A 14,239-nucleotide genomic window follows, 5' to 3' on the forward strand; every position below is an offset into this window, starting at 1 on the left:
ATCCATGCTAAGTCCCATCTCTTATTAAAGGGATGCAGCATGCACAGGAGCACAACAGCTAGCCATGTTGAACTGTTCTAGCATGCAGTCTAGAGCCATGTTGCAATGTGCAGTTCTCAATGTAAACACTATTTGTGATTTCCCTGGCCAGATACTATGGCCTCAGTCTTCCTCAAGGAAAAGGAGCCAAACTGCCACCCTGACCCTTACTAAGCCCTCCAGAATTACTTCTGGGAACAGTACATGATGCCAGCCATCTGCTCCTTCAGCCTATTAATGGTGTTAACCTGATATCTCTGATCACTTAGACCATATTCTAACAGTAGACTATCTCTCACTCCTGTGCTCTATTGGACAAGAAGAAAGTTAGGATGACAAATCGCCATTGTAACTTCTAACTCATTTTACTAAGTTAACACATCTCAATGACTGAAGTCATTCACTTGACTTGTGTATACTGCATGAAATAATTTCTTACCTCCCAATGTTGTTTTTGTTTTTATTATCTCATTGATCTCAGAGCTGAAAGCTGAATACCCCAGACTGTGAACCCAAATGAAGGAGAAGGAAGCTGCCATTAACAGGAAGAAAGGAAATGTTGTTGAGGACTTGACCAAAACAGTGTTTTTCAACCTTGGCCACATGTAGAATCACCAGCAGCGCTTTTTAAAAAAGATATATTAAGCTAGGTGTGGTGGCACATGCCTATAATTCCAGTACCCTGGGAGGTTGAGGAAATGTAAGCATAAGTTCAAGCCCAACCTGGGTGACTTAGCGAGATTCTGTCTCAAAATACAAAATAAAAAGGGCCAAGGATGTAGCTCAGTGTGAAGGCCATCAGTTCAATCCCCAGTACCAAAGTGAATAAGTAACCTCATATGCAAGTACCAGTTCCCCAGAACCAACATCACAATTCTGCATTACTAATATGCAAATAAACAAACAAAGAAATATGCTTAGGCCCGACCCTAAGACTGATTATATCAGCGTTGCCATGGCATTGAGAGGGGGGTGGTTTTCCAAGCTACCCAGGTGATTCCAATGTGTAGCCAGATTTGACAACTGAGTTCAATGTGAGTTCCAGGTGACAGGAATATATTCAAGTAGCAGTATCACAGCGGTAGTCAGAGACATGTGCTGTGATTTAGGGAGGCTTCATTCTCCAGAAGGGTTGAAGTCCTGGAACGAAAGGTGCTCATGACAAAGTGTGCAGATAAGAGAAAAGCAGGGCTCTGAAGATTAACCTTTGATATTCATAGTAGTTAAGTTTTTTATCTCTTTTAATCTATTTTTTTAAGTCCACATGGTTTCATAATGAATAAAAAATACATGATTAATCAGAGGCCTTTGTGGAAGGAACTGTGGATGTATCTAAAGGGATCAATGGGTGTAATTTATTTAGACTTTCAAATAGCCTCTAACTGAAGACCTGCAGCAAAGGTTGTTATGCTTTAAGTCATGGCACCATGCACCAGGGAATTAGAGGGAGTGAAAGAGGCCATCCTATGAAGAGGGCTTGAAGACAGGGATAAAGGTGGTGGCAAATGCACATCTTGCTAAGTTGGATGCATGAACAATAGAGTTTCTGTAATGTTTTTCTGGTTTTATGTAACAGTTTTATATATGGTTTGAATGAGTTTTCAGTGGGTTCTCTGTGCAGGTGATGAGTCATTTAATCCCAACACCCATTCAGAGATCTACCACTTACTAGCTGTGTGACCCTCTGACAAGTTACTTAACGTCTCCTGTCCTGTTTGCTCAACTGTAAAATAAATGGATTTGGACATAAAAGTCTCAACTAGAAATTGTATAGATTAGCTTAGCTCAGCGCTCCTCTCTATCTACAATGGAAGTGACACATAATCAAGTTCTTTAATTGATTAGAGCAATGTTAGAGAGTGATGATTACCAGGTCGAGAAGCAGAGAAAGCAATTGTTATACAGAATTATTCACTATATGAAATTCATTGTAACCAGATTGGTACAGCACTGTTTCTGCCAGCCATCTGCTGGAACATAAAAATAGCTTTGTTATACAGGACCTTCCCTTATAATTGGATTTAACCTCTTCTACAAATTTCTTAAAAAATAAATTTAGAAATCTCTTATATAGCATTTTAGAGTCAAGGGTCATGAGATTTTAGAGGAAGAGGTCACGTAGTACATACCTATATTTGGTGAAAGGAGAGAGAAATGTAGACAGGTGAAGCGATTCACCCAAGATCAGAGAGCAAATAAGTCATAGAGCTGTATCTCTGGACAGCTAGTTCAGTCCTCTTCTTCTGTTCAGTTGCAAAGCAGTCAGATGGCCATTTGAACCAGGCACAGTGGCACATGCCTGCCGCTTCAGCTACTTGGGAGTCTAAGGCAGGAAGATCAGGAGTTTGAGCCCAGCCTCAGCAGCATAGTGAGACCCTGTCTTTTAAAAGAAAAAGAAAAGAAAAGAAAAAAAAGAAAGACAGAAGAACAGTCATTTGAGTCTTCAAGGAATACCTATTTTGATGCTGTTTTGGCAACCTAGGTACTGTATGTGAACTGATAATGGTGATGGAAATCAAATGTAATAATAATAGCTGCTATTTATTGAGTGCCTATATGTGCTTGGCATTGTGTCAAATCCTGTGCATCATCTCATTTAATCCTTCTGATATCTCTTTTGAAGTAGCTTCATCCCAGTTTTCATGAATGAAGAAACTGAACGAGAGAAGTAAATTAACTTGCCCAAGATCACACAGCTATTAGGTATTAGAACTAAAATTCAAACCCACTTATGAAAGTATAACAAAACTTGTGCTCTTTCCAGAACCCCAGTATTTCCCAAGCAGTACAACTAGAATATTAATTCAACAAGAGGTAGTTATGTCTTGAAAACAGTTACATGGCCAAATAAATTTGGAAAGTGCTACATTTCCTATCTCCTTTTTGAAGTCACATTTTCCATTAGCGCTTTGAAAGATCTGAGTTTTGTATGAAGAAATCTATTTTCTTTAACCCTGTGTTTCCTAATCTCTTTTTGACCAAGAAACTCTTCTTGCAAGAATATCTGTTACTTTCACACAGGGCCCTTGTGCTCACTAGAATATAGTGTGAAAAACACTGCCTTCAACCACAGAACTTCTCACTCATTTTATTCCCCTTCAGTGATTGCTCTTATGCCTGGCTTTTATCATCCCCGCCACTAAAATAACCAAAAGATTCAGTGTTGCAGAATCCTTCCCCAGCAAGAACACATGTGTGTCACTGTGGGAATATCCTTGGTGACATGAAGAAACCTATACTTCATGGAACTTTGAGGGACAGTTAAGCTTCTAAATTGTCAGCATTTGGTGTAACTGTTTCACTCTATTGCCTTAACCACAGTAATATTCTTGAGACTTTCCCAAACCAAGCTAGAACTGAGCCATAAAAGTTTCATAGTTGATCATAACTGAAGTCATATTTAGGGACCATGGAGCCCTGGAGATGAGCTCCTGCTGCAAGGATTAGAGAGGAAATTCTTGAATAAAGAATGAGGGCCTTCTCATATCAGAAATACCTGCGATTGTGATGGGATGGAGAGGGGTGGGAATCAAGCTGCACAACTCTACCTTTCTGACCTTTTCTCCATGCACAGAGCAGATGTTGGAACTCCAATCTGGGTTCTAAACATGGGCATTCCATGTGGTTCTCATTCAAACTTCTCAGTCATCTTTGAAGCTAATGGCTTCCATCTTCTAATATACTGGGCTTACCACATATTTGTGCATTATCTCTATTTTTACAGTTCTAATGCGGAGATAGAACATGAAATAAAGTCTAAAGATGCCAAGATTTACAGATACAGACTGTTGAAAGTTGGTTTTTTTTATATATAAAAACATCAGGCCTATACCTACTCATCTGCTAGTTAGGGCCTTTACTTTCTACTTTGTTCCTTTACAAATTAGTACTGAAGAAATATTGGCCATGTACTATTCCCTGGTGTTGCTGCCCACATAAAACGAGGGCGACATCAAAGCCGGGAAGCTACTATCTTTGTAACCAAAGAACTAATAAAATGAAATGAACACATAGCACATCATCTTTGCTTCTTTATGCTATAAAAATCTCCATAAGTTGAAATATTTAAGTTTTTATACTGTTATTGTGGATATTCTTAGCATGATTGATTCAGTTGAAGGTACGGCGAGAGCTTGGAGTCTGAAGAATGTTGACTCACACCCTAGGTTTATCACTTCCTTCGGTCACTTATTTGTTCATTGAAGGAACATGTTATTGAGCACCTATTATAAAAAATTCTGTAAGACTGAACATAGAGATAAATAATATATAGTCCCTGCACTCAAGTAGCTAACAATCTACTAAACTAGAACAATGGCATGGTACAATATAGCAATGACTATAGACTTTTTAGAGGAGTTTTGAATTTACAGAAACGTTGCACAAAAAGTTCATGTATACTCTCTCTTCCCACCCTTGGCAACCATTAATCTTTTTACTGTCTATAGATTTGGTCTTTCTAGAATGTCATATGGTCCAAACTATAGTTTATTCCCTTTTCAGACTGGCTTCTTTCACTCAACAATATGTATTTAAGATTCCTGTGTATCTTTTTGTGGCTTGATAGCTTATTTTTATTGCTGAGTAATATTCTATTATGTGAATGCACCACATTCTGTTTATCTATTCACCTATGAAATAATATCTTCATTGCTTCCATTTTTGCCAATTATGAGTAAAGTTGCTATAGATATCTGTATGTGGAGTTTTGAGGTCAATCAGTTTCGGTTCTTCTGGGTAAATAGCTAGAAGCATGTGGTAAGACTTCTGTGCCATATGGTAAAACTATGTTTAACTTTCTAAGATGCTGTCAAACTGTTTCCCAAAATGTGTGCCGTTTTGCATTCCTACTAGTAATGAATGAGAATTCGTGTTGCTCCATATTCTCTTAAGCATTTGATATTGATAGCGGTTTTAATTTTATCCATTCTCAAAAGTATGCACTGCCTCTCATTGTTTTAATTTGCAATTCCCTCAAGATGGAAGGTGTTGACCATCTTTTCATAGGTTTATTTGCCAACATTGTATCTTCTTTGTGAAGTGTCTGTTTAAATCTTTTGCCCATTTCTTAATTGGATTTTTTTCCTGACGGTTATATTTTCTATTCCGATCTGTGTCTCTTTTCTCATTAAGTTACCTTTTCTCTTATCTATGAGTTTTAAGAGTCCTTTACACATTTGGGATAAAAGTTCTTTCTCAGATATGTGTTTCGCAAGTATTTTTTTCCTGGTGTGAGGCTTCTTTTTATTTAGCAATGCTTTCTTAGAGCAGTAAAAATTTTAAATTTTTAATGAAGCTGAACTTGTCAATTTGTTTTTAGATTGTATTTTTTGTGTTCTATCTAAAAACTCACAGTCCAACCCAAAGTCACCTAGATTTTACCTATGTTATGTCACAAGTCTTATATAGTTTTATGTTTTGCATTTGGGTCTCTGAACCAGTTTGAGTTAAAATTTTTTGAAAAGTGTAAGGCCTGTGTCTAGATTCGTTTTTTTGTCTTGTTTTGTTTGCATATAGATGTCCAGTTGTTCTAGCACCCTCTGTTTAAAAAACTTAACTTTTTTCCATTGGATTGCTTTTGTTCCAGTGTCAATGATTTGCTGAATATATTTACTTAGGTATATCTATTGTTTCATTAATCTATGTGTTTGTTATTTCATCAATACTACACTGTCTTAATTACTGTTGCTCTATAGTAGGTCGTGAATCAAATAGTGTCATCCTCTAACTTTGTTCTAATTCTTTTTTTTGAGGGGGGGTACCAGGAATCGAACTCAGGACCTTGCACTTGCCAGGCAGGCGCTTGTGCTGCTGAGCTATATCCCCGGCCCTGTTCTAATTCTTCAATTTCATGTTGGTTGTTCTTGGACTTTTCCCTTTCCGTATAAACTTTGGAACCACACTGTTGATATCCACAAAGTACTTCCTGAGATTTTGATTGTGATTGTATTGAATCAAGAGACCAAGTTGGGAGAAAGTGACATCTTAACAATATTGAGTTCTTGTCCATGAACACTGACTATATTTCTACATTTTTAGATGTTTATTTTCCTTTTTTTTTTTTTTTTGTCTTTTTTGAGACAGGGTCTTACTATGTAGTTCAGGCTGGTTGTGAACTCACTTTGTAGCCCAAGCTGGCCTCGAACTCACAACGATCCTCCTGCCTCAGCCTCCCAAGTGCTGAGATTACAGATGTGCGCCACCACACCCAGCTAGCTGCTTTCTTTCATCAAAGTTTTTTAGTTTTCCTCATAGATATTCATATTTTGTCAAATTTATACCTAAATCTGTCTGTTAGTCTATCTTGTTAATAGTATTATGTTTTTTATTTCAAATTCCGATTGTTCTTTGCTGGCATATAGGAAAGAAATTGGTTTTTATATATTGGGCTTGAACCTTATTATAATTGCTACTTAATTCCAGGAGTCTTTTTGTCAGTTCTTTGGGATCTTGTATATAGAGAATCATGTCATTTCTGAACAAAAACAGTTTTATCTCTTTTTTCATAATTTATATACTTTTCTTTGTTTTTCTTGCCTTATTGCATTAGCTAGGATTTTCAGTATGAATTTGAATAGGAGTAGCAAAGGGGGATATGCTTGCTTTGTTCCCAACCATAAGGAAAAAGCATCTAGTTTCTCACTATTATGTATGATGTTAGCTATAGGGTTGGGTTTTTTTGTTTTCATTTTTTTATATTTGTTTTTCAAATTGGAAATACTCTGTGATCCTTAATTTGCTGAGAAGTTTTATCATGAAGGGATAATGGATTTTGTCAAAGGCTTTTTCTGAATGTGTTCATATAATATGATTTTTCTTCTTTAGCCTGTTAATGTATGATGGGTTAATTGGTATTTGAATGTTGAAACAGCCTTCCATACCAGAATAAATCCCACCTGATTGTTGTCTTAGTCCATTTTCTGTTGTTTTAACAAAATACTTGAGAGTGAGCAGTAAAGAATAGAGGTTTATGTGCCTCTCCATTCTATAGGTTAAGAAGTCTAAAATCCTAGTGCCAGGATCTGCTTAACATCTGGCAAGGACTTTTTCACTGAGCCATGGCATGGCAAATGGTATCACATGGCAAGACAGCATGCATGCCAGAAAGAGATCATTTTTATAACAAAGCCACTATTACAATTATCCATTAATGCATTAACATGCAGTTACTTCCCAAAAGTACTAGGGCACTGGGGACAAAATTTCCAATACATGAGCTTTTGGGGGATATATTTAAACCACAGCAGTTATGTATAATTATTTTAATACATTATTAGATTTCATTAGGTAATATTTTATTGAGAATTTTCCTTTCTTGTAATATCTTTGTTTAGTTTGAGTATAAGCGTAATGCTGCCCTCATAGAATGAGGTAGAATATGTTCCCTTTGCTTCTACAATAATCCCTCCTATCCCTTATAATACTGCTATCATTCATTTCATATATCCATAAGCTGTAATCACAGAATACATTTTTGCTATTGCTATTTTGAACAAAACTGTTATCTTACTAATTATAAATAAAACACTTTGTTTTACCTTCATTTATTCCTTCTCTAAGTCACTACCTTTCTGAATATAAATCCAAGTTTCTGACCTGTGCAAAGTTCCTTTTCTCTGAAGAACTTCTGTTACCACTGTCTTGGTTACTTTTCTGTCGTTGCTGAGACAAAATACCCGACACCCAAAGTTAAGGAAGGAAAGGTTTATTTAGCTCACAGTTTGTGGAGGCTTCAGCCCATAATCAGCTGGCTCCAAGGCAGGGTGGCATGGCACAAGGACAACCGTTCAAGGCAGCAGAAGACAGCAAAAGCAGCAAGAGCAAAGAGGCGGGAGACAAGCCTCTTTTCCTCCCTTACGTTGTAAGCAGGCTACCCACCCCTTAGGGCAGGTATAGCACTCACACAATCTCCATGCCCTTCTCTTGCACAGGCTCAGGATGAATACAAAATAAGCACCCTGGCTCCCTGCTGAGTCCTTTAGTTAAATTTCAAACCTTCTCAAGTTCACACAATGTATCAACCATTACAACCACTTCTAAGGCAGAGCTACTGGCTACAACAAATGCCTTCAATTTTTATTTGTCTGAAAGTTGTTCTTTTTCCATTTTTATGTTGTTGATTTTTTGGTACTGAAGACCAAACCCAGGGGCACTGCACCACTAAGCTATGTTCCCATCTCCTTTTTCATTTCAGACAGGATCTCACTAAATTTTCTAAGTGGGACTTGAACTTGTCATCCTCCTGCCTTAGCGTCCCAAAGTGCTGGGAGATTATAGGCATGTGCCACCACACCCAGATTCTACTTCATTTTTGAAAGATAATTTCATTGAATACAGAATTCTAGCTTTTGGGTGTATATCACTGATTTTTATCAGAACCCTAGGACTTGAATAGAAACAGGGGCATAGAGTGTTCCCTAATTTAGCAGACTAAAAATCAGGGGGCCAAAAAACCAATTTAAGGTCACTTTGTGGTTGAGTCAGGACGAGAATCTGGCTAGATCAGCTGCTTCTCTCCAGGACCCTGATTCTGTTACAAGACACCCTTGTCTTAATGTCAGATAAGCAGACTGCCTGCCTCTGTTGATCATAATGTGTCTTATCTCAGTTTCATGATCAGTGCAGTCCCAGCACTCCAAAGCTATCTGTCCTACTCTGATGCCTTTGTAGGCTTTTGCCTGTGAAAAACATTATGGCAACAAATAGGGAGAATTGGAATGATCTGGAAATGTAGCTTGTTACCATGGAAGCAGACATGTGCCAGCGGAAGTACACTGAGTAGGTAAGAATAACGTTCTGAAGAATATAGAGAATATAAATCAATATATCTAAAAGCTTATAAAACTCAGCAGGGGTTATTGTTTCTGCTCTGTGTCAAGATGCTTACCTCAAGTGTGGATGAGTTTAACTCCCCAGCGTTTTCTGTCTAGAAGCTGGGAAAAAAAACCAGTGGCCTCAAGTGAAATCAATGGTCATGACAAACACAGAATCAAGGCTTAGGGGTCCATGTTGAAAATCCTAAAAAATTTTTGCTGCGCTTGATGAGCTATGTTAGAGCAAGAAGGAGCCCACATATTGCTGAGCTTATGTACGCGTTAGCCCTCGGTGGGCGATGTGATACACTCTAATGGCAACATCATGTATACTTATGTGTCTTCTTCCCCTGCCCCAAGGGCTACGGCAAATGTTTACTAAGCAGAAGCTCTCTGAGAGCCCTCTATGACCCAAAATGAAGTGGAAAAAGAACTTGGAGCCTCTGTTTCACTAAGTACTCCTCCTGCCTTGACCATTTGGTGGGGAAAATGAAGAAAAATTTCTGTAACTCCTTACCTCCCATTGTGTACCAAAATCTATACCAGCTTAATTATAGACTTAAAAATAAAAATGAAATCATAAAAAACTAGAAAAATATAGATTCTTATATAATATTATATTAGGGAGGGCCTAACCAAGCGTGATATTAAAGGCAGTAACCATATAGAAAAGGATTATTCTATTTAATTACATATAAAGTTTTTTACAGTCTTTTATCCAACAGTACCATTTCTAATGATGCGTTCTAAAAAAATTGTTTGGACAGGTATATGAAAAGGTACACATGTAAAAACATTAACTATAACTGTTTATAATAATGAAAAATTAAGAACAACCTAAATGTCCATCAAAATGATTAAATAGATGTGGATACACTCATATTAAAAATGACAATGTCGAAATATAGTTCTTTTGTTTTTGAGACAGGGTCTCGCTATGCAATTCAGGCTGGCCTTGAGCTCCCTTTGTAGCCCAGGCTGCTCTCGAACTCGCAATGATCCTCCTGCCTCATCCTCCCAAGTGCTGGGATTACAGGTGTGAGAAATATAGTTCGTGACATAGAAAAGGGTTATTAAACATTTTGAATATGGTCCTATTTTATAAAAATAAATATGCATAGAAAATTTCTATACTGTGTATATGTGATATATATGTACTATATATGCATATCAATGTAAGGTTTATCTGGTATAAAAATAATAGAAATTGTAAAATTTTTGGAGAACTTCGCGTTCCCTTTTTTCACTTGTGCATTTAAGTCAAATGTCCTCCAGGCAGTTCTTTTTCCTCAACTAGCCAGTATAGTCCTTGAAGTCCCGTTCCTTAGTATCGTTCTATCCAACTGTAAGTTCTTGGAGGATGGTGCTGTGTTTCACTGTTGACTGGTACTTTCCCAGGGCGCAGTCAGTAAGGACTGGCTGATGAGCTGTGGTCTGATTTCCTCACACCCCACCTTGAAGTCTGATATAACCATGCTAACCCTTCACCAGCCGAAGTGGCCAAACCCTTGGCCAGGGTAACACACTTTGGCTGTCGGGGCAGGGTGGCTGTAGCAACTGTCATCTTGCTGCTCTCTTGGCACTGAAGTAGCCCACCGGCTGACTGAAGGGGCTGGACGCTTGCTCGTTCAAGGAGGAGGCCATTCTCAGGCTAACCCACCGCCTCTTGTATGTCTGTCTAGGTGTGCTTCCCTGCCAAACTGCCATGTGCATTCTCAAGAACTCGCAATGCTGTTGAAAAGCATAAAGAGTGGGTTACAAGAACGGAAGAGAAGGACTGGGGCAAGGGGCTGGCGTATAGTTCAGCAGAGAGTGCTTGCCTAGTATACATAAGGCCCTGGCTTCTATCCCCAGCACCCCCCCTCTCCCCCCTACAAAATACTAGGAAGGGAAGAAAAGAGAGAAAAGGACTATATGGGAATGGAGATTCATGCCCTTCAATGCAGAAGGTTGCTCACCTCAACTTGAAACACACAGTACCTACTATGGCACATGATACCTGATCCTGCGCACAGTACCTACTATCGCACCTAAACTGCTTTACCAGGAAGTCAGCACAGACATCAGATTGTTAAGGGGCTAGTGCCGTTCTGATGTCCAGGCTACAGATTCTACTGGCCCCTGATAGAAGCTGCTCTTGTAGGTAGAGATCATTCCAGGTTTTATAAACTATACAATAATATACAAATGTTTGGTGTTCTGTGTGTAAGCTCCTGAGGGCATTGACAGTGGTTTAATGTTGTACAAGATTGTCTTCGTGGGAGTTTGGAACAGATTTTAAATACCTGTATTTAGGAAATGTCAGATCCATCTGCAGAATGAAGAGAACTGAATCACTAGAAGGAAAAAAATAACGCCTGAGAGAGACCTAAACCGTGTGTCTAGGGAATAGTTGTCACCTAACTATATTAGAGATGCCTTGGGTTTTCTGAGTGCCCTCTATTGATTAAAATTTCTTTCCCAAAGAGCATTTCCCAAGAAAACGCTTGTGAGTTCACTGCTAATGAAACTGTTGACATTTTCTCAAAGCGTCCATTAAGTTATGGTACAGGACCGTGGGAGCGCATGTGGCCCCCCTGTGAGTGTATTATGCTCGTACTGTTTTCATAGATAACGAATTAAATTGTGATAAGGAAGTGACTAAGAAGCACACAGCTGCCGCTCTCCTCCTTCTGTGAAAACGACTCCTTTTCCTTTCCAGCTGCACCACAGGAGATTTCATATCAGATCTCTACCTGAATGCGTGACTCTTCAACCTCAGGACTCGCAGGGTAAATGGAATGCCGTCCTAAGGTTGTTGAGTTGTGCGTTTCTGGGCATTTCATCTCTGCAGAGAAGTACCGATTCCTTCCCCCAAGCCCTGACACTGAAAGATTCTTCTCTCTAGAAAAGAACCTTCCTTGTAATTCTTGTGGCCTCAGTAGTCAAGAAACAGCGTGGGGAAACTTGATAGCTGGAAGATACCTTACCAAAAACCTGACCCTTGGCTGCGAGGCACCCTTAAAGTTGTAGTATTTTGAGGGTTCCTCCTAGAGACTGTCTTAGAGAAGAAAGATTTTCTGTTAATTTTCAGTGATTTAATTTTCCATTTTCTTTCTTTTTTTCTAATAGGACCAGTCAAAAACAAGAAAAAGGGTAAGTCATGTCATTTCTAAAACTAAAAGACAAAGTTTAAAAAAAAACAAAACAAGGAAATAGGATTTTATATTAATTTCTTTCAACATTTTTGCCATTATTTTACTCGATCACATATGATCCGCTTGAGTACTGGAATTTCCAAAGAACAAGAAATGACTCTTTAGTGATGATCTGTGGAAAGTAGGATTGATTCTATATTAACATACAAAAATGTTTTTTTTCTTAGTCCCTCTTCTGTACAATTGAATTTCAATCTCTTTCCATCACTCTTCCTTACTCTTTCCCCTGCTTTTCTTTTCTGCTATTTTCCTCCCTCTTTATCAAATCAGTGATCAGGTATGAATGAAGACCAGAGACAGCTTATGAGAAAAAGGTATATTGTCTATGGAGAGATACCAGTACTTCATTTCTTGGCCTAAAGTTATCCTTATTCAATTTCCCAGGTACTCAGAGAAGGTATTTCTCACTGCAGTGTTACTCTGGTCCTTAGTCTTCTTAACGAAGCTGCTATTTGGGCAGCTCCACTGGGCTGTTCCTGAGTAATTCCCCCTGCCCCTGAGACGCGACCAACCAAGGCCTTGGATGGGTGCTCACTTACTTGAAGAGCAGAGAATCCAAAGCCAAAACAGCTTTCAAGGACAGAACTAGGCAACAGGCCTGCTCCTTAGAACCAAAAGAACCAATTGTGAAATCAGTTCATGTTCCTATTTATTTCTGGGTTCTGATCTGGGAGGAAACTAATGATTTTTCATTAAAATTATTTAAGTGAAATGATTCTGTCTGTTAAGATTTATGTTACTTTCTAGACTAGATTATCAACCCCAGACTAAACAAGAATGATTGGCTGGCTGCAGGTACAACTTGCCACTTCTCTGACCACTAGGGTATTCTGGTGCCTGTGAAACCCTGGTCCTTATGAAAAACTTGTGTCCCTATTGTAAAGAAGCTGAGAAGTGGCCTGTCCTCCTGAGGACCCAAGCTGAGTAAGGTTAGAAAATATCCAGAGAGCTGAAATCACTGAAGAAATCTTTCTGTGTGGGGCCTGGGCATGTACCACCAAGGTAGTCTGTTTTTTTAAGGAAGTAAATTTGATTTTCAAGCATTTAGTCTCTACTCTCGTCACATCCCTTTAAGACAGAAACTATAACTCAGATCATTACCCAGCACTGCTATCTTGTATATGGGATATTATTGGGGAAGGAATGCGCATAGCCTTAAATGTTCACTTTGGCTGATTTAGAAGCCATTTAAAGGGATTTTCTTGGACCCAATGAATAGGCACATGCCTGAAGAGGTAAATTGAGTTGTTCGCTTAATTTCACCCTTTAAAGGAATTGTCCTATTCCCACAACTAATCCTCTCTCTCTCCCTCTTCCTCTCCCTCTCCCTCTCCCTCTCTGTCTCTCTCTCTCCCTCTCTGTCTCTCTCTCTCCCTCTCTGTCTCTCTGTTTCTGTCTCTCACGCTCGCTCTCATTCTCTCTCTCAACATTGGAGGCTTAACTAAAAGGTCAAGGAAATGCCCCTTTGATGAAGTTAGCTTTGAAAACAACGTGTATATTCTTTCATCTAAGACGACACAGGGTAGCTTTCTAACTATAAATATCTCTGGGCTTTTGTATCACGAAGTGTTCTGTTAAACGAAGTTAGGAAATCTGCAGGAGGAAGTCAGTCCTTTGAAGTCATGCTTGGTGCAGAGGTCCGGTTGCACCCCCTCTCCTCTGGGCCTAACTTTCTCTGAGTATGAGAGACACCCCTGCCTGATTGCAGGGAAGCTGAAGAGGACCAACTGCAGAACTAGATCACAGCAGGAGCTGTTTCGCAAATGTCTTCTGACATGTTCATAAGTGAACATTCTGTCTACACTGCAACCATTATTCTCGTGGACTGGAGGAGTTTCTGCCTGTAATTCTTCCAAAATTACATTAAGCAATTACAGGCAATTCACATTCTTGAAGCTGAAGTTTGTGCTACCCACAGAACACCCTCCAGCTGGAAAATCTCTGGTAGGCTGGAAATTCTGGGGCTAGGGATGGCCTAATATGCACCATCCTCTGTGTCTACCCCACCCACAAAGTAAAGCGGAGAAGTAAACCTTTCAGCAAGGCTGGGAAAACTTCCTGGCAGAGAAGGGTAAGACAGTCCTCTTTATGGAACCTCAAGCTGAAGGAAACTTAGAGAAATTATCGGGCCAAGCTCCTCATTTCACAGATGGTAAAACAAAGGCTCAAGGAGAGGAAGGGATTTGCCCA

General features: G+C 39.1%; 1 protein-coding gene across 5 annotated transcripts in view; it reads left to right on the plus strand.

The window, feature by feature from the left end:
- Eda (ectodysplasin A) overlaps window positions 1-14,239 on the plus strand; it is a 414,240-nt gene that overhangs the window by 386,898 nt on the left and 13,103 nt on the right. For all 5 annotated transcript variants that reach the window (XM_005401600.2, XM_005401602.2, XM_005401601.2 and 2 more), the window contains exon 3: window positions 11,964-11,987. In XM_005401600.2, coding sequence (XP_005401657.1) covers window positions 11,964-11,987 — 24 coding nt within the window. The remainder of the gene's footprint in view (window positions 1-11,963; window positions 11,988-14,239) is intronic.

The sequence above is a fragment of the Chinchilla lanigera genome, unplaced genomic scaffold (assembly GCF_000276665.1).
Source record: "Chinchilla lanigera isolate Chin_1 unplaced genomic scaffold, ChiLan1.0 scaffold00074, whole genome shotgun sequence".
NCBI lineage: Eukaryota > Metazoa > Chordata > Mammalia > Rodentia > Chinchillidae > Chinchilla > Chinchilla lanigera.